Source organism: Anas platyrhynchos, chromosome 14 (genome assembly GCF_047663525.1).
Source record: "Anas platyrhynchos isolate ZD024472 breed Pekin duck chromosome 14, IASCAAS_PekinDuck_T2T, whole genome shotgun sequence".
Taxonomy (NCBI): Eukaryota; Metazoa; Chordata; class Aves; order Anseriformes; family Anatidae; genus Anas; species Anas platyrhynchos.
The window spans coordinates 19,665,015-19,685,910 of record NC_092600.1 but is presented as its reverse complement, the minus strand read 5'-3'; the positions used below and the strand labels follow the sequence as shown (position 1 = coordinate 19,685,910).

Genomic DNA, 20,896 nt, shown 5'->3' with positions numbered 1-20,896 from the left:
TACTTTGTTTTATAAGATTGATTAATCTGACCGTGGAGTTTTATGTTAATTAAGCTTTATTTTAAAGTCTGCATTCAGAATTCTGTAACAAAAATAAAGGAGAAGCAGATTTTGAGAAAAAAAATGGCTCAGAAAAAGAAACCAGCCTTACAGGTGAGATTAGCTGAAACATACTACACTTTTTTTTTTTAAGTTTGCTTCTACTAACTGTAGAATATGATTCATTATTTACAAAGTTGAAATTATAATCAGGTTCTTCATTAGAAGAGCTAGAATTGAAAAGTTTTCCCTGTCCTACCATTAATATAACCATACTTAATTTGGTTATATGTAAGCCACATTTAATGAGACTGTTTATGCTTCTGTAGAACAAATTGCCAATCCTTCTGCCTCTAAAGCTATGGCATCAAGTTTTTCTCCCATTTTTTCATCTTTTAATAGCTACAGTGGAGAATTCCGAGTTTAAGGAGGAATACTGCTAAACATATAGCAAATGCTGCATGACATCACAAGGTATTAGTCTAACATTTAGCATTCCACCATGTAACAAGATTCCGGAAGTTGCAGAAGTAAGATGTATATTGTTTTAAAACAGAAAACCAAAAACTTAGATCTTCACACCTGATATATATGTTAACATCTGCAGAAACAATCAGAATTTAGAAAGCTCTATACAGTTTCTTCTAGCCTTCAGTGACAGGACCCGCGGGAACGGGGTTAAGCTGAGGCAGGGGAAATTTAGGCTTGACATCAGGAGGGGGTTCTTCACAGAGAGGGTGGTTGCACACTGGAACAGGCTCCCCAGGGAAGTGGTCACTGCACCGAGCCTGTCTGAATTTAAGAAGAGATCGGACTGTGCACTTAGTCACATGGTCTGAACTTTTGAGTAGACCTGTGCGGTGTCAAGAGTTGGACTTGATGATCCTTAAGGGTCCCTTCCAACTCAGGATATTCTATGATTCTATAGCATTTGAGACCTTTATATTAATTTAACCAAAACTGTACAATCAATTTTACATTTCCAAAATTCTTACTATAAAGCGATCAAATTAACTATTTCTCCTTTTAAAGCCATGCGACAGGCAAGTCCATTTACAAATAAAAGTTAGACTTCAGGTGTACAAATTTATCTTCAACAATTTTTGCTTTATATTAACGGCAACACCTGCCGATCACTTCTTTTGGGTACTCAGTTTTACTGAATTTATTAAGTCTTCATGCACTGCCAAATGAATCCAGAATCTCTGGAATTACAGCCAGTATCAGATCATTTCTCTTCCAATCGAGAGTTTACAGTGGATGTATTCTTTATCATCTCTGTGTACACACACACGTATATGTATCTATACACACACAGTCATAAATTATGTGCGTACACACACACACATACAAAATTGCTCCAAGTACTGGACTGCTTACATCTACTGAAAGAAGTTTTTACCAATATCTGTGTTGCAAAGAAAATTTCTGGCATTTATTAGCCACATGGAAGGTGTCTATAGACTTGTAAACAAGTATGGAAAAAAAATCCTGTGTACTGGAATGATTTTCACTAAGGCTACTGTCCAAGAAAAGAGGCCATGGGATCATCAGGTCTCTGACGTTTCATTCTATAAGCTTCCATTTCCTCTTCTGTTGGCTCTCTGGTTTCATATACACTGTTGTATGGTCTCTTTCTCTCATCTAACTGCATAATTTCTTTAACTTGGAGGAGACGAGCCTCTTCTGCATTTAATGCCTGAAATGGAAGAGGGAAAGGGGGAGATGCAAAGAAAGTTAAAAAAAAAAAAAAAAGTAAACAAACCCAAAACCAACAACAAAAAGCTTACATTATATTCTAGTATAACAAACAATTAGCAGGCAGAACAGTGGGATAAACAATGCACATCATGCCCACCTACAGCACACTTCACATGTGCTATTTAATGCTTATTTTTGAACATTTAGCATAATATGATAGTAAATTAGCATTTTGCAAACAAGATACTTTAATGCCCTTCCAATTGCCAAAATCGAGTAAGAAACTCATGGGTTTTAATCATGATCCATAAAGCACAAAAGCAGATAAGAAAGCATGTCATCTTTGTGTTTTGTTCCCGTTTCAGAGTGATTTTAAAATGAAAATGTGCTTTTTTGAAATACAAATTATCCCATTTTTCAAACTACTACTGTTGCTCCTTCTTGCTATTGAAAAGAAATTATTCTTCTACGATATTTTGATTAATCACAGTCTGACATTAATTTCCCCTGCATACCCAAGGCAGGATGTTGTGCTTGCACAGGGTCCATCCAGCAACAGTCAATAGACAGATTGTCGACAGACTTACTGCATCAGCTATGAGACTGGGCTCAAGTATGGGATAAAAAGTTCTAAGTCAAGCTTTGACAATGCCTTTGTTCTTTGATCTCAAGTTACTGTGTTCTGCAGTGTCTTTATACCTATTGCTGTAATAGGCGACTAGAAAAGAAGTCTTCTGTATCTTCCAAACTAAGTCTTCCAAAACTAGACTATTTACTGCATGTTTGCCTGACAAATAGGGAGTAAAAGCTATGTACTTTAGAACATCTAACAGCACTTTAAATTTGTTTCATCTCAAAATTAGCATCAAAGAACAGTCCACAGAATTCCACAAGAACTGTTACAGGTTTCATAAAACTAATGTTGTAAAACATATCTGAAGTTCTTTTTGCAACAGAAACACTCAGGAGTATAGCACACCTTTTTAAGTTTTTCTTGCTTCTTTTTCTCTTCACCCTCGCTGTCTGAATTAGAATTCTTCTTATGTTTCTTCTTTTTCTTCTCTTTCTGTTTCTCTTGGTGGATCTTTAAAGCCGAAAATAAGCAGCAGTTAAGATTCAGCTAGTAAGCAGTAGCAATATTCTACCATTCTATGAACTAATTTCAAGCCATCATAACATTTAGTAAACAGTAGGGATTTTTGAGAGGTCAGTTTTGAACAGAGGTGTAAGTGACACAGTAATTCAGTTTGATGATTTTCAGACTCCTTAGAATGACTTGCATAATCTTGTAGTTATACATATGTTTGGGTCACATAAAATGCTGAAGAAAAATAGCTCCCTTAAAAAGGGAAACAACTGACCTCCATCAGTGTTTTGGGTTTTGTCACGTGTTCTTCCTCTCTAGGTTGCTCTTCTAGTAAGCTTGCTTCAGTATTCTATGCAACAGAAAAGGGAGAAGATATCCATTTACAAAGCATATTTGAAAGGGGAAGGCCAAGTTAAAAAAAAAAAAAAAAAAAGCAAAACCACCTAAAGCTTATGCAGATGAATGCCTTCTAGCTCTACTCAAGTAATTAAAAAAGACAATACTTACAGCAATTTCTTTCCCAGCTTCTCCTGTACAGTATGAGTACTTCACAAACGAGTGGCAGCATTTGTAACCCCACTTGCCGTCTTTCCAGTATGAACCCCAAATGCACTGCAAGAAAAGACACCACAGCAGTTTCATCTATAATAATACTCCCATAAGAAGCAGGCTGCAAATTATTCCTGACATCATTTCCTAATGAGCAACCTATTCAAACAGTCCGTAAGGGGAAGTTATGAGAAATACTTTTGCAATTTTACATTAGTCTTACAGGTATGGTTCCAAAAAAAACAAACAAAACAAAACAAAACAAAAAAATCACAACTCCTCATTCGCATTGCAATCATGAGAAATTAAAATTCCTCCTTAGTAGAAGAGTGTGTCACATTTAGGGAAGGAGAAATTTATTTACTTGGTGTTTTAGCTATATTGCACTGCATCTACTACACCTTGTTCCCTTCCAAAGGAAGATATTTTTATATATATATATATATATATATATATATATATATATATATATATATATATGTGTGTGTGTGTATATTTACTTCAAGTAAGGACTTACTGTATGGTTGTTGATCTTCACATCTTCTTCATATTTAGAGCATGCAATAGCTTTCTCTTGTCCTTTGATAACTGTCCCATGTCTAGAATACTCCACGTAATCTTCTGTTTGAGCTAACAGCAACTCAGCTGGTGGGGTATCTAGATGTTCTTGTCCTCCATACTATAATGCAAAATAAATGACATATGATAGTTTAGAAAAAAAAAAAAAAAAAAAAAAAAAGTCTATGTAGTTAAGCACACATTTAAAAAATTTCGTCTTTGGTGCCTTCTCTGTCCACACCTCTAGAACAAAATGCAACACAAAAGTGGGTAGAGACAATTAAATCTTTAGTGAATAACTAGGAGAACTATGTATCCTCCCATGGCCACTGATACTTTCTTCTATTCCTGGAAAATTACACCAGTAATAATTCTTACTTTAGAGATTATTTCTAAGCAGGAAATCTTTTCAGACCAAACCAAAATGTGGAAAAATACAACCTTGGTATAACCAGTGCAGTACGTTCCTCCCCCTGTCAAACTTGCATCTAAGGTTTGGATTCCTACTAGTGTCAGATTTTTCACTAGAGATATTCTGACAGTTAAAGGAAGAGCTCCCAGTCATCCAAAGAAATACTAGCAGATCTTCAAAGGTTCCTACATTAAATAATATAATGAATCTAATAGATGAGATTATACATGCTTTATTGTATTGCATATAATATTGTATATATATAGAACAGCTGATGCATTTTCACATTGTAGTAGCAGTATGTATTTGTTCCCTAAGAACCAGAATTCAAACTTGGCAGAATTCTTATTAAATAAAACCAAACATCTATTACCTTCTCTAAGATGCTTTCTTTCTGCTGCGCCTTGAAATCTTCTTTTTTCACTTTGAAGGATTTATAGAGTAGCTCTAATTTTGTAGGGTCCGCCTGAAGATGCACTTCTGAGCCTTTGTCATAAGCCTCCCAAGCAAACACTGTGTTAACAGGAAGCATCAATGTTTTTTCTCAAAATATATTCACATTATTATCTTTAATTTTCTAATAGTTTGAAAGAAAGACTCAATTTAAATCTAGAAAGATTTCTCTTTTGAAAAAAAAGTGTTGCTAACTTAAGTCTTTAAAATCCATTTTTTGAAAACAGAACAAAAAAAACAAACCCCATGAAACCACAGAAAAATAAACACTTACACTGAGTCTGTGCCATTGAAATGGTATCTCCAGTGTAACGAACGAAGTTATCACCTGCATAACCAACCCTGCAGGAAAGAATGATATTATTTTTAGCATGCAGATAACATGATTTTCTTTTAATCAAATCACGTAACACCAACAGGAAGTAAAAATTTTCCTTTATGTCCTGAGTTACCAACGGAGGGAGAGAAGCATTCATTCAATACATGAAATTAAAGTTTAGACTCACAATACAGTCATGACAGTATTAGACAGCACTTTAGAGTACTCATGCTACAGTCTTGGAGCTGTCTGGGATACCGTGAGTCAGGCCTGGGCCTAATTGCACAGTAATTGCACAAGCAGTACGTGATACTGTACCACTGACCTCTGCTTTTGGATTTGTGAATCTCCCCTTCTGCTCAGCCAATTTCAAGCTAGGAAATAATTTTACTGCCCTGTTACCTTTTGCACACCCCTTGTAGAGGCTGAAAAAGAGCAGATGGAACACAGGCTGAAAATGAAATAATGTTGACAATTCAGTTTCCTACTGTTTTCATCTCCCAAAGCCCCTCTGAAAAGCTTAGTCTGCAATGCTGTTGCAGAAACACAGACTGAACAAAGGTCAAATTACAACTCCAGAGAGAAATTAATGCATCTTAATCTGAAAATAAAATTGACTGTCATTATTCTTGCTGGAGACAGGGAGAGGTGGAAAGAGCATTATTTGCTAGCAGTTAGCCACTGCCATTCTATTTCAGGCAGGAAGCTAATCCAATTACAGTACCCTGAATAACATTTCTACTCACAGCCTGTCTACTCTGTATGTCCACAGAGCAACATGGGTCAAGGAAGGGTCACAGCTCAAGTGCTTGACTTGGGTTTTAAGTAAGACAGCCTTATGTGCAACCCAAAGCCTACCTGTGGCATTCCGTAATTGTCTATCTAGACAATGCCAAAGTTTTCAGACTTTTTCTGTGCAGACTCCATTAATACACAGGGAGCTTTTGATCCTAGTTCAGGCATTTAGTCAGATACCATAGATACTCCAGGATAGTCTCCAGGGCTGAATGCCTCCCAACAAAAAAAGGGTTGAAATTTTAGATCCATTACTGAAAATACTTTATGTGTATAACGTTACTGTTCACCGATATCTCTTCTACTTACAACAGTGTTCTAATCCTTGATCTACATCAGATTAGTACACAGAATGGTAGTTCCTGCATCCCTGAGGATTAAAGTCCACTATCACTAACACACTACTTTTATATATTAAAAACAAAAATGTGTTAATAAATAAAACATTTTTTCCATGTTTACTATAAAGCATTATTGAAAGACTCTTCTATCCATAACTGACTAGGGATTCATTAATAAAAAGACACACAGATATGAAATAAAAGACAAAACTTTTAGAGCAGTCTCATTTTTAAGAGTTTTGTTTGGTACACAAGCATGACCCTGTTTTAACTTACTCATCTGGATTCTTGCCTGTATTGGCATATGGGTTCTCTCTCATCGCTCTTGTTTTGGGATCATAATAAGCAGAGTTTGGATCTAGATTCCTTAGGTACTAGGAGGAAAAAAAGCACATACAACATAAAAGATATTTGATTAAAACTTATGATTTTTAAATAATTGAAATTACTGCTGTATCCCCCAACTTAGAAATTTTAAAATAAGGGAATATCTGTGCAAGAGATAGACCTTGAAGAAGTTATAACAGGAGCAGGAAGAGAACTGTGGACAGACTTTAACCTCTAAACCCTGAGACCCATACTCAAACACACTAATAATTGAGGGTATGAATTTTAAAATTAATTAATATAAATATAAAAGGAAAAAATTAAGTTCTTTACTCACTTTTGCAATATCTTCCCGAATACGTAAATTTCGGACTGTGATGCGTCTTTTAGAGTCAAAGTTCTGCCCAGGCATATCAATGTCATCTGCATATTTATCTTCATCTTCATCTTCACTGTTACGATCTCTTTCCTGAGGAGAGAAACAGAAAACTTCTCAGAGACAAGTACAATAATCTGATTATAGTGGTTTCATTAAAAAATGGACCTAAACATGCAAATCTACCATGTAGATACACTCAGCATTTCAGAAATACTGATTAAGGGACTTCCATTTCCTCCAGTTACAAAAATGTCACTGTGACAATATTAAAACAATAGTTATCTTGGGCAAAATATACCATGCAAATAACAATGTTACTTGCTTGCACCTCTAAGGTTTGACAACACGTGTGACTTAAAAAACCCTCAATGAAATCCAACAACCTCTTCCAAAAGGGAACAGGCAACCAGTGGCATGAACCCAACATTGAAACCCTTATGCCACCCTTGTTTTGCTATTCCACTAACTATGGGTCTTTTTTTTCCTGCCCATGGTGTGATGCAATGGGTAATCATCTTACTGTCTGGGAATTTGGTTCCTCTTCTCCCCACTGGTGTCTTGGGGAGTTCTGCAGCAAACAAAGAGCACATCAGCAGAGAAGAAGAGAAGACAAGATAGCGCAGAGAAGAAAAACGGCAGGGAGATAAAGACCAGTCAAAGCAGAGCTTTGAGGCTGGTTGCGAAAATACAATGCACACAACGCACAAAGATCACTACATTTTGGATGTTCTAAAATAGAGTTGGTAAGTATCACTATTACAGACACAAGCTGGAGACCTTTTCACTGGATTACAAACCAAATTTCTAGAATTTACTTTTCTTGTAAAGGCTTTGAACTGTCACTGTGATCTAAAGCTTGTTACATCTCTGAACACTAATGATTTAGACTAAGATATTTCTTATCATGTAAATGTAACTAAGATCCACCTCTAAAACCTTAAAAAAAATCTGTATTAAAGAGATATGTATGCAACTATTTTGTTAGGACTGACAGGAATAAATTATGGCTTCTGATTCATGCTTGGTAATCTAGTGAAACACAGCCAGATTTTTCATTAACCTGTTTAGCCCTTAACCTGAGAGTAATTGCCATGGCAGAACCATCCAAAAAAAAAAAAAAAAGTATATGGAAGCTAAAAATGTTTGTGGTGAATACAGGCATCAAAAACAAACAAAAAACACTTTTATACCCATAAGATCAGTAGTCCGTATTTTGTGTTGGGTCAGAAATTTAGGTCATTCTGCCATCTAGTGACTAAATGAAAGGTGATAATCATGGAAAATGGAGACCCAATCATATGCAGTCTATTGGTTGATGGTGGTTTTAAATATATATATTTTTAAGAATACCACTTAAAAAAAATACTTTTGTCCAGTAACGATCTCTGCTTTTTCACCATTTTATAAACTTAAAATATCATAAATTACTTTAAAAATCTGAATTTTGTATCAATGATCATCAAAAGTGGTGCCTATAATCTAAGGGGAGCTTGTAGAAGTTAACAGAAGATGCATACTCTTCAGTTACATGCCAGAGGGAAGTAGATACGTATATTCAGCCTTCAAATAATCAGACACACTACAAGTAGTCAAAGCAATGACTGAAGAAGAAAAAGTTTGGGTTTAAGATAAAGAAAATACCTTCGCATTCCTATTTATACCAAGCATTACTAAATCTGCATAATAATCAGTGCTCCAACATCAGTCAGACAAAACAGTCCTTAAATACTTAAAACATGTCTCTATGTGAACTGAATTCCATGGAAAACAAGCTTTCTAATCCAAAATTCCACATAATTAATTTTAGAAGATTAATAATCAAACATTTTTTGCCCAAAAGGGAAGTACTGTCATTTAGAAGAAAGTATTCTGAATTCTTGTATGTGTCACAAAATAAGCTGGTGCTGGGAAGAGCTTTCAATTACTGAAGAGTATAAAAAGCAGTAGAAAAACAAGTACAGAGAATAAAAGCATCAGAGAAGTAACCTGTTCTATTTTCACTCAGCCTAAACAAAAATAAATTAGGAGTTTGATTTACTTACCACTTGCTCCAGCTTTCCTGATGCTAACTCCTCCTGAAGCTTCTGTGCTTTCAGTGTACGTTTGGCCTGCATATCACACAAATGCATTTATTTTAATATTGCCTTTTAATAGCAAGTATATAGTAACATCATAAGAATTTCTTGTGATCGCTGCCATTTAAAATCTATTCACTATTATAAGAAAATGGACATTTAATTCTTTGGGTGCTCGTATAAAAAAAAAATAAAAAAACAGAGCCTAGAGATAGTCTCCTCTACACCTATGCTTAACCACAGTGCTTTTAGAGCCTCAAGGAAACTATATATACTAACCATTTTACTGTTATATTACATGGGTAAATAAACCGATTCACCAGAGCTTATGCAGCTATACCATTACTACGTCCATCGTAATTAAAGAAAACACAGCTTATTTTAGTTCAGTAGTTTTTAAAAAACAAATATGCTTTATTATTGTGTCCTCATAATCTAGTTAAGAACATCAGTGTATAAGGTAGTTCATGACAGATGCTGCAAGCATTTATGTTTCACACAGGAACCATCAAATTTTATCATCTAACATGACATTTTAAAGCAGAATGAAGTGATTTTTTTACATGTATTTGACATCACTGAACCACAGAGACACGTACAACTAGTTCCCTGCTCCACAATGGGAAGATAAAGGATTCCTAAGTAACAAAAATATGAATGAGCTTACAAATACAGCTTTATTGACTCTAGGTAGTAAAGCCACCTTAGAAATTCCTTTCTTGCCTGCAATTTAACGTTCATCTTGGTCAATAAACTCTAGAGCTTGTCTAGTAAAAAGTAAGCAATCTGGAGAGACACTTCATTTATTGCAGACCCATACTCAGTTGTCTGTTCTGGTTTCAACTTTCAGTTCAAGTGAAGTTTGCTATCAAACACAGAATCCACCCCGCTTTCCATTATGAATACCCCACAAGGTCCAACATTAACAGTGCAAGTAGCAAGCACTCCTCCACCTAGTGAAGCCAAACGCTGAACTTTTCCCAGTAAACTATAATGCCTACGCACCAGATCAACCTTGGCATATTCCTCTACAATCTTCATGTGCTCTTCTGGGTTATATCCATTCCAACGATCTCGCTTTCCATCGTAATCAAACATCAGTTCAGGTTGCACATGTTCATCTGGCGCAATATTCATGCCTGTGTATTTTGCTCCAACTTTCCTGGGTCTCTGAAAAAAATAAATAAATGCATTGGTCATTTAGATTGGAATATGCTACTTGCTAAGACACACAGCTTTAAAAACAGTATCAATGGAGCTCTTCTAAAGCCAGTTAAATTCAACACAATAAGCCTCCAAATTCTAAGTAAACATGAGAAGTTCAATTCTGTATTTTAAAGTAATACAACTGACTCAAAAGTACCAATTACTGACTCAATTTTCAACAGTTAAAGAAGTGATTAAAATAGCTTCTGGGGACTGCTTCTAGCTGACATGAAACAGACAGCCACAGCAGCATCTGAGTTAAATTAACATGAAGAACTAAAAGCCAACCTTTTACTTTAGTGCTTATCACAAACAGAATTGATAAACACCACCCTGAACGGTAGCTTTTTTTCTTCACTTCTCTCTTGTGTCTCCTACATAACTACTGTTTCAGAATCTTTCAAACAGAATTTTGATACTTGTAACCTTTTTCAAAGTAACTTTTTCAAAATAGTAGTTTTTAATGAAAAATAGCTAGCTAAATTTAAGATTAGAACTCGTGTTGTTTTCAAAGCCATTAGAACATCAACAATGGTCAAGTTTACCTCCATGCAGTCTTTCTTTTTGTGTGTCAATGCACCACAGTTCTCACAAGCTCCTTTACGATATCGGGTAGCTATTGCATGCTAAACAACAGAAAAGACAATCATTGTACAAAATTGTGGCAACATTCGTGTATGTGTTTCCATCAACTAATTCATTTTTTTCAATACCACTAAAGCACATATGCTCTAGCCAAACCCCAAATGCTTATTTTGGTTATCACCAAACACAGGGACATACCTGCTGAATACAAATTCCCAGCTCTTGCCTCCCCCCAAAAACACAGACCCAGAAATTGCAGGATGTCAATAACTCTTATTTCCTCAAAGAAAACCTTTATTTTAGGACAAAAACATCTTGCACACCTCTTGAACTCCTCGTTTGTACCAATCTCCAGAAGAGCTGTACTGTTTCTGCTTCTCTGGCTGGGGTCTCTGGTGCTTTAGTGTGGGCCTTTTAGAAGGATCTATGTACCATGGCACTGAGGAAATGTACTGAGGAATATGAGGATTGATATCTCTGTAAAAGATATCACGAAATAAATACGTGGGACAGGAAAAGAAAAAAACAAACTCGTGATTTAGCTTAACAAATAACTTTTACATTAAGTTCAATGCTTTAAAAGTGATAATAATCACTGAAGCTATAATGCATTCCAAAGAAGTAAGGTCATCTTAAGTATGTAAACAGACTTTTTCGAGATTTTGTTACCATTAATTCACCTAAACTCCTGACTCCAAATTAAATACTTCCTTCTACAGTTACTGAGCACAAGAATATTAATGCTTCTCTTTCCAGAGGCCATAGGATGGTGAGCAGGAGCCTTGTAGATGCAACAGAGAAAAGGAATAAACAAACTGTAAAGTCTCCCAGTACTCTGTGTGCACCCCTTGTAAAACACTCCTTGTCGGTGTTCGCATCTCCCCAACAGATCAGGTAAACAGTGATTTATTGGGCTAACACCCCAACAGCTCAGATGAACACTTTGTTCTGGAAGCAGAATCGCCTGTTTTCCGAGACAGACCGGAACGTTCAAAGCAAATTCATGAAACTGCGCAGTTTCCTTCCGCAGCGCGTCCTGCGCCCCTCCGAACCCCGCAGTGCCACGGGCAGCAGGCCTGCTGACCTGTGCCTGTAGCCAGCACGCTAACGAGACTTACTTCCCTTCTTCGTCCACTTCAGCAGGCGCGTTTCCCAGCTTTCTCTGTTCCTCCAGCTCCTTCTTCTTCCTCCAGTCTTCCCTCGTCATCTTCTTGGGCTCCTCCAGGCCCACCTCGCCCGGGCCCCCCGCGGCAGCGCCGCCGGCGGCCGCCCCAGCCGCCATTTTGTCTGCCTCCAACCGAGACCCCCGCACGGAGCCGGCCCGACGCCGCTGTGCAGCACGCCTCGCGCAGCTTTACTTTGTTGTTTTTCTACCCTTCCCCTCCTTCAGCGGCGGCGCGCGTCCCTCCGCAAGGCCGCGGTGACGGAGCGGTGACGGAGCGGTGACGGAGCGGTGACGGAGCCACGCCGTGACCCCGCCTCCCCCGGCCCTCCCTGCCGCCCGTCTCCCGGCTACCCCGCGGCACCGCGCCGCCACCCCACCATGCACCGCGGCCCCTCCTCGAGCCCCGCCCCTTGAAGGCCCCGCCCCCCGCGGCGGCCTCACGCCGGTACCGCAGCAACGCCGCGGCGTCGGGAGCGGGGCCGCCCCTGCCCGGTTCTGGCCCGCCCACTGGCGCTGCTGAGCCAATCGAGTGCCTGAGCGTTGGTCAAAGCAGCCAATGGGAGAGGCGGGGTCGATTTAAGAGCTGGCAGCGGGAGGGCGGTGCCTTAGGGCTCGTGCCGTTGCTGGAGGTGAGGCGGGACCGTGGCGGGACCGTGGCGGGACCGTGGCGGAGAGGTAGCGCCGGGTGCTCCCCCACGGACAGGGTCACCTTCTACCAGCTCGGGTTGGTCAGGGCCCCATCCAGCCTGGCTTTGAGCACTTCCAGGGATGGGCCACCAGCAGCTTCTCTGGGCAGCCCGTGCCAGGGCCTCGCTGCCCTCATGGTGTTGCTTTCCTTTGTGGAGTAAGCAGCAATAAACACCGTAGAAAAGTCATGCAGTGGCCCAGAGATACAGGGCCTTGCTGTGTAAGATTCCTAGGGAAACCTTGCAACTTTCTTAAATCCCTGTGCCCTCCTAGGGTGCTGTGAGCTTGCCATGTGCATGGATACCTTCAGATATAAGCATGTAGTCAAGCTATTATGACTTGAAGCATGTTGTTCTCCACTCAGAAACCTTAGTATTGTCTATGACAAAAGCCAGATGACTTTCACATCTTCCACTTCTCAGAACCAGCTCTGCCTGTAGTGCTGTTTAAAAACTGTGCTGTGCTGAAATAAATGATAAGAACTGATTTCTTCTTTTTCTCTGTATCTTTCTAGAGTGGTCTCACCAGCCTGAAGATGACTACTCTCATCTTCTTAGATAAGGAGAATGGTGAAGTTGGTGCTGCTAAGAATCAATTAAGACACCCTTCAGGATCATGTGCGTATATGCCCTGCTAAAGTAGTGGGGAACAGAGTAAGGTGCATGAATTGTGTTTCATTATTCACTGATTTGAACAGAGAGCAAAATTGCTGAATTAGGTACAAAAATAAAACTAAGCTTATCAGTTGTTATGAAAGTGAAAATCACTTCTCTGTCACAGAGAGGGCTTATGCTTCTGAATTATAAGTAGAGAATGACAACTTGCTTTCTAATGTGCACCTAATGAAGCAGGCTTTAGGGTTGACATGGTGCTAAAGCTTGTTCTCTTCTTCCACTCCAGCAAAAGTCTTATCTGAAAGAACTCAAGTCACTACACCGCTTCCTAAAAAAGCAATTAAAGCATCTCCAGCCACATCACACTCTGTCAGAAAGGCTCTTGGAGACGTGAATAGGACTGTAGGAGTCACAAACAAGAAAGAGCAGATGAGACAGGAAAATCAGCCTTGCACTGCAAAGAAAGTAAGTACAACTGCCTTTCCACCAAGGGTGGATGGGAGGGAAGGAAAGGGTGTAGGGCTTACCTACATAGATACAAGGCATGCAATAACTTTGTGAATATATAAAAGTAAAGAAGTGGCTCTAGAGAAAATATTGGCTGAGTTACTGTCTTGTTCATGTTCTGGTTAGCAGGACTTTAATATAATGAGCCTAAATGCTGTACAGCAGGGATTTGTTGCCAGTGCATAAAGTACAGTTAGAAAAGCTAAGCAGCATAAGGGCAAATGCTTCAGCTACCTTGCATTGAAGGTGTTAAAATTTAGATGTAACTGAGGACTGTATTCTTCAAGTGTTCTTGTCTTCTCTGTGCTGGGCAGCTTTATGGACAAAAAGGATACTGCATTTAAAAAAAACAGATTAGCTCAAGTAATATCTTTCTCTTGTTAAGGTTGCTGAAAAGGCTGCTGGATTAGAGAGCCAGGATGTGATACTTGAAGAACCCTTCCTTGAAATAGAAAACATGTTTTGCTATGATCCTGGAGGTAAGAGTTCTTTGTAATTATTAGAACAAAGAATCAGGCTTTAAGTGCTGACACCGTTGTAAGACTGGCCAAGTTGCAGTGGTAAACAACCTGATGTGCTTCTCCAGAGTCCATTCTTAAGCATAAGGGCATTCACCATTTTTTGAAGCACCACCTCATTTGTGTTTGAATGTTTTAACTGCAATACTTGTGCTCCAAACATGTAGTCTCCGTGTCTGTTATAGTGGCAGGAAGCTAGTTCCAAATAACCAAGTTATAGTTCTTATTTCATTAAATGGCATCTAGCAGGCAACCATATAAATAAAGGGCTACTTGAATGTGGACTTCTCCTAAGAGTGTGCCAAGACAGTATTCTGTAACAAGAGAAATCCCTACTCTGTGGGATGAAATAGTTGAAACTTCTAAAACCATTCTTCATCTCTGTGATGAGGAGAGTTGTCTCAGTTCTTCACAATGTGCCTTCAAACAGTCCAGGTTATGTTGAAGTAAATGTGCAAAAGCTATTGTACTGAAGACTATAATTTTAGTGTTGGTTTAAACATGTGCTGTTTGATGTAGTTCCCAGTGTAGTCATTGAAAAGAAACTCCTAAAAGCTCCTGCTTTACACTAGCAGTTACATACACTTTGATAAGTGTTAGCATAGATTTTATGGGCAGCTAAGGGGTGGCTGCAAATAAGCACCCTGTAAGATGTAACTAACAGACTGAGTTGTTTTGGAACTACTTTTACTTCATTTAATCTAGAATGACTGCAGCTTCCCATGCTACTGTACACTGTTACTATACTACTGTGTCTTTCCCAAATAGACTTTGAGAATTTTGATCTTCCTGAAGAGGACAGAGTAAGCGATATCAACCTGTGTGGTGCTCCTCTCAAGATATTTACAAGCACTGCTGAAAAACCACTGAACATGTGTCTTTCACCTGTGGAGACTGAAGAGCTGTCATGGGAGTCTAGTAAGTGGAAAACTAGTACGAGTTTCAGTGCATACAGTGCTCATTAGTGGTCTGGGAGGAAAGGCTGCAAGAGTGAACTGTCATTGCTGTCATAAGCACCAGAATAGCACACTTATATCAAGCAACTCTTGGTATACAGCCAAGCTGAATGTAACTGGTCAACTCCACTAACAGTGGTCTCAAAGCCATATTGCTGTGTAGCTTTCTGCAGTGTATTGCTAAATGACTAGTTAGGATGAATTGTCCAACAGTATTTCCCATAGTCATTCAAGTGGTTTATGCGAACTCACTAGGAGCTAGCTTATATGAGACTAAAATTCTGGGCTTCGTGAGAAACTGATTTGCTGTATTTCTAACTTTCAGACTTTCTACAATCAACTGCTGACTTCATTTCTACACTGGATGAGATCATTGATATGCATCTATGAAACTATGAGCTTCAAAAGCATATTCCAAAGTTTCTGTTGAGTGCTATACTTTAATTAAACTTTTAATAAAGGTTGGTTTAATGTGTGTAATATGGGACTTCTCTATTTTCTGTAGAGCTAATATACCAAGGGCATAAGATGCAGGTAGTAAAATACTGCTTTGAAAACAAGGCTATTTGACAAGATATTAAAGCTGCACACATGAAATCATTTTTGATATAATGTAAATTACTATTGCTAGTACTGCTCTGGCACTTCACTTCTTGAACATATTTGCTCTTCTTCTCAGTGGTTGTCTTAGACACATTAGTGGTTGGCATCTTAGATCCTTATGCAGATGTGTACTTAGACTTCAACTTAGTCTTATAATTGTCACTGCATTATGTGGCTTTCACTGTTGGTATTGTCTATGCTCTGTGAGGCAAGGATGGAAGAACCCTCATCCTTTATGTCACAAGTGCAAATTCAGTAGTTTCTGCTTTCACACTTGTAATGGTCTCAGTTCCTTTTCATAATGGTGTGAGACAAGTCAGCTATGGAGGTAGTATGACTTATAGTTGGCTGCTATCCAGCACTGGATAAGACTTGGTTTGAGGTGACTTTACTTCATCAAGGTTGCAACAGGCTACTCCATCTTAGTGCAAGTTTTATGAAGCTTGTACAGGTGATTCCTGATACATTCTATAAACAGCTGCTTGAAGTTCAGCCAGTCTTTGGGAATTTGTTACTAGACAATTCCCAACCTTTAATCTGGTAGGCATAGAAATTTGCTATTTCTTTTGCTATTTTTTCCATTTTCATTTTTCATTTTCATTTCATTTGCTATTCTTTCTCTAGATTCAAGCCAAGGGCAAGAAATTTTTTTAAAAAATCAGAAGGATATCTAACAAAAAGGACATGATTAAAGGCAATTCTGTACAGAGACTTCAGGTTTCTGCAGATCCTTTCTTGAGTGATAAGAAGCATTAAAATTAGCTGTGCCTTGGCTGAGATCAAAGTTTGGGTATGTTCTGCTAGCCATGGGTGTTGAGACCCAACTATAAAGTTAGGGTTAACAATTAAAGTGAGGGAACAACTTTAATTTAACTTCCTGTATCTACCAGCTCAAATGAGCTGAGAGTTCAAGCCTAACTTTACATAAAAACTCCTGTAACTAAGGCACTGAAACTGATTACACAGTGCCATCGTGTGGCCTCTTACGCAGCCACACAGGTAAAAATGCTTGTGTGGTATAATGCAAAACACAACATTAGAATATCTTGAACCATATTAGGACAATAAATCAATATAAATGTAGGCTGTAACTGTATGCCCAGACACTACATTTGGAAAGACACTAGTGCTTTATGGGAAACTTTTCATAGTAACTGTAAATTATTTTGGAGGAACTTAGAGTTCAGTGATGAAGCACATAACTCTTCACCTCCTGAAATTGTCTTTTTATGCTATGTTCACAGTATATACACATGCACACATCCAAATGCATTTAGAGTATGATTGTTAGCTGCAAGATTTCATCAGTGTGGATAAGCATTTGTATAATGATCATAAATGATAATTGATTCAGATAAGCCTCCTGATACTGGTAGACTTCAATCCTGAGGCCTCAAAGTTGTTACTCTTGAAACAGTGGAGTGTGTGTGGGAGAAACACTCTGTAGCCAGTAACAGGCTCAGGTGAGGATCTCAGTGAAATAGTGATTTATTTGTGATTGCAATGGTGGGTGCCCACAAGCAGTAGAGTGCCCCTACTAGTTCTAAAACACGGTGTGTATATACTTCTTGATGACAGGTCCCTCCCCTGTTTCCCCACTGAGTGGGTAATCCAGGTTCACAATCTATCCAATGCTTCACAAACAATGCATGGCCTTCAGTTGCCAGCCTGTTAAATTTCAAATTTCTTTTGACTTTTTTGCTGTTTGAAGTGGTAATGTTTCTTCACTTTTCTGACTTAACACTGTGATTTTCACCTAATTGTTCCAAGGAGTCTGATTGTCTGCATTTCACAAGGTCACCTGCTAAGCTTTCTTATCACTGTAAGCATATAAATACCACATTCCTATAAACAATGCCACTCTGCAAAAACAACATTTGTATTCCCACGTGTGCTCAAAGCATAGTCTGTGTCAAAGCTTTAGGGATATTACTGGCCTGTCTGCATGAGAGTGAATGCTGCTGCCATTTAGAACATAAGGTAACAACACTAGGACAAACTAATAAATTCATGCCAGTGTTATTTTATTTTGCTTAAGAAATGATTAAATCCTTCAAAGTCTAGGAAAAAATAAACAATCCTAGGTTTTGTGTCCTTTTTTCCCCACTCACCTCTCCAGTTTTTAGGGAACATTCCAAAAACCATGAAGGAAAGGTTTTTTGGATATGGAGTGTAATAAATGAAGTCGTAACTCAATCTGAATTTAGTAATATTTATAAAATAAATGTTCATAAAAAGTTTAAAAGATATAAACGGTATAAAAGGCAAGTAAACAGCGCTGGGTGTGCGGGGAGTCTACGCTCCACCAACACGCACACACGAACATCAAACATTCTAAACATATAGAGCATGGCTTTTACATACTAAACCCAAGTATGCCTATACATACGTACAATCAGGAAAGAACAAACAATCCTTTAAGTTCCATGACTTACTAAACTCGAGTACGCCTATACATGTGTACAATCTGTGATTCTGATTCTGTGAATCAGAAAAGGTAACAAACAATCCTTTAAGTTCCACGACTCAACAGTCTCATTTTTCCACTCCTTTTCTTGATTACATACAAGTCTCCATTTTCCATTCCCTTTGAACAATATGCCTTGATTTAAGTTGTCAGGCAACTTGGTCTTCAGGCCTTATGTATCCCGTTCTTCCCAAATCAAAGAAAAGCATATCCATCTCCTTTTCAAGGCCAATAGGCCTGGGTCAAAATATATAAAATAAAATATATAACAGGAGGAATACTTTCTGTAGGATTTCTTTTACGGTATTTCATCTGATTTTTTTTCTACAAATACTCTCTTGCAGTTGCTGGCAAGTAACACAAGCCAGTCAAAGTCAGACCTGAATAAGAAGCAAGCAGTTGTTTCGAAGCTTTATCTTTTAAATAGATGAGATCAAAAAGGTATACATCATCATGCAGCCAATCTGAGCCAAAACGGGAGTGCTGCTAAGAATGTTGTGATATATGGAGTGGTAATTCGTGTCGAGAAAATGGTTGATATTAATAAAGAAGGAGGAGATTTGGGAGTGTGGCCATGGGGTTTGGAAAACCCCGTGATTGAGATAATATTAGACTCTTAAGGACGAGGCCATCAGGAATATAAAAGGGTTTAGAGGGAACAAAGAAGGGTGATGCAGGAGACTCCATGCAGTCTCCAGTTTCTTGTTCTCCAGATGGTTCTCTTTTTCTCCAGCCATTAAGGCATGGATGTTTCTGGGTGTTTGCTGTTGTTGTTGCATTCAAAGTTGTTTGACCAATGAAAAGTTGTTTTGAAAAGAACTGCTGTGGAGAGAAGGGTATAAGAGGGGAGCCTGCCCTCAAGGTAATAAAAGGCAGCACGATGAAGTTACATCAATAAAGAAGCAGGAAAAAGAAGTGAAGAGGAACAGGCTGGGAGAATGGAGACCAGGATGGGAACAGGCACTTTGATTGCCTCATGAAGATAGGTTCGGCCAAACTCAGCAAACCGCTCAGAGAAGCTCGTACAGAAAGTCACTGGAAACAGGCGCACTGGAGCTGGAGAGAAGCTCGAGCTGAGAGAAGCAGACCCGTGCTCACGACTGCCTCTCGCTGGTCAGCAGCTGCGCATTATGGGGAATCACACGTCCTTAGGAACAAAGACTGTCCTGGTAACCTTACAGCTTATTCTCCTTATTAACAATTGGACAGTTCACGAGCCTGAAATATGGGACCAAACTGAGGTCAAGGTGTGGGACGCTGCAACTAGAAACGACAAGGTTGCAGTGGGATTGCTTGGCACCTGGCGAGCGATCTCTGAGGCCTTAAAGAGCCCTGTGGAGCCACAATCACAAACGTGTGGGTGCCAGACAGTGAGGGAGCTGCGGGCTCCTTTACTGATCCGACTGCTACGCCATGGGCCCCTCTGCTGCCACAGCCATGGAAGGCTTTTGCTGTTACGCCCCCTGTTGACCTGAACATGCCTTTTGACCCAGGTCTATTGGCCTTGAAAAGGAGATGGATATGCTTTTCTGTGATCTGGGAAGTGATTAAGGAGGCATTGGGGAGGCAAGGACAATTCCCAGACAAGAACTGTATATCTCGAAACTAGACACTGGAACTCATGATAAGGAAGCGGCAGACGGACAGAGAAACAAATGTAAGGACTATAAATCTCAAAACTGGACATTGGAATTCATTATAAAGATACAACAAACGGAAGAATTAGCAACAACCAGCTCTTGCAATTAACAACCTGCCAACTCAGCAGATTCCTGGCCAAAGGTGAAAAGTACACTGTGAGGAAGACTTGGGGTCTTCCTCCCAAAGACCACTGCCCACGTCCCAAAGACCCCTGCCCACAATTCTTGGGAGGCTCTACGCAGGCGCAAGGTGCCAAAAGGCTAATTAGCATGAGAAGCGAGGGAAGGTGGGGATAGGTAATGAATATGTATAGGCGCTTGTAGAATATTGATAGATTGATTGTATAAAGTCAAGACTGCTTTCTGCTTTGGGTATGCATGATAGGTGGAGAGATCCCCCATGCATCCAGCGCTGCAATAAAGAATATACCACTTAAAGGAATTTTGGCTTCGATCTTTGAATCAAGAGAACGGGATACATAGGGCCTGAAGACCGAGTTGCTTGACAACTTAAAGCGAGACATATTGTTCAAAAGGAATTGAAAATGGAGACTGTAAAGTCATAGAACTGAAAGGATTGTTTGTTACCTTTTCTGATTGTACACATGTATAGGCGTACTCGAGTTTAGTAAGTCATGGAACTTAAAGGATTGTTTGTTCTTTCCTGATTGTACGTATGTATAGGCATACTTGGGTTTAGTATGTAAAAGCCATGTTCTATATGTTTAGAATGTTTGATGTTCGTGTGTGCGTGTTGGTGGAGCGTAGACTCCCCGCACACCCAGCGCTGTTTACTTGCCTTTTATACCTTTTAGAAATATTTGTTTTATAAATATTACAAAATTCAGATTGAGTTGAGACCTCATTTATAACAATGTCATGATGAGTGTAAGTTTGTATTCAGACACACAAT

General features: G+C 39.0%; 2 protein-coding genes across 5 annotated transcripts; one reads left to right on the top strand and one right to left on the bottom strand.

Moving 5' to 3' along the window:
- Nucleotides 1-38: 38 nt before the first annotated feature.
- SLU7 (SLU7 homolog, splicing factor) lies at nt 39-12,256 on the bottom strand. Of its 2 annotated transcripts, XM_005009353.6 has the most exons (15): nt 11,945-12,256; nt 11,150-11,303; nt 10,787-10,867; nt 10,041-10,205; nt 9,003-9,068; nt 7,481-7,528; nt 6,919-7,050; nt 6,531-6,628; nt 5,074-5,141; nt 4,720-4,859; nt 3,894-4,055; nt 3,335-3,439; nt 3,102-3,176; nt 2,720-2,824; nt 39-1,738 (listed from the first exon to the last, which is right to left on the bottom strand). In XM_005009353.6, exons 1-15 carry the CDS (start codon nt 12,106-12,108, stop codon nt 1,559-1,561), a joined length of 1,743 nt encoding a protein of 580 aa, XP_005009410.5. In that variant the 5' UTR covers nt 12,109-12,256; the 3' UTR covers nt 39-1,558. The 2 variants fall into 2 exon arrangements, with proteins under 2 accessions (XP_005009410.5, XP_027320917.2); XM_027465116.3 differs by lacking the exon at nt 7,481-7,528 and having other exon boundaries at nt 1,449-1,738.
- A 228-nt stretch (nt 12,257-12,484) lies between these two features.
- Nucleotides 12,485-15,753, top strand: PTTG1 (PTTG1 regulator of sister chromatid separation, securin). Of its 3 annotated transcripts, none has more exons than XM_005009297.6 (6): nt 12,485-12,620; nt 13,193-13,295; nt 13,579-13,757; nt 14,185-14,278; nt 15,086-15,235; nt 15,599-15,753. In XM_005009297.6, the coding sequence occupies exons 2-6, from the start codon at nt 13,214-13,216 to the stop codon at nt 15,661-15,663; spliced, it is 570 nt and encodes a 189-aa protein (XP_005009354.3). In that variant the 5' UTR covers nt 12,485-12,620; nt 13,193-13,213; the 3' UTR covers nt 15,664-15,753. The 3 variants fall into 3 exon arrangements, with proteins under 3 accessions (XP_005009354.3, XP_005009355.3, XP_071879235.1); XM_005009298.5 differs by having other exon boundaries at nt 12,531-12,666; XM_072023134.1 differs by lacking the exon at nt 12,485-12,620 and adding an exon at nt 12,691-12,715.
- The last annotated feature ends 5,143 nt before the right edge of the window (nt 15,754-20,896 follow it).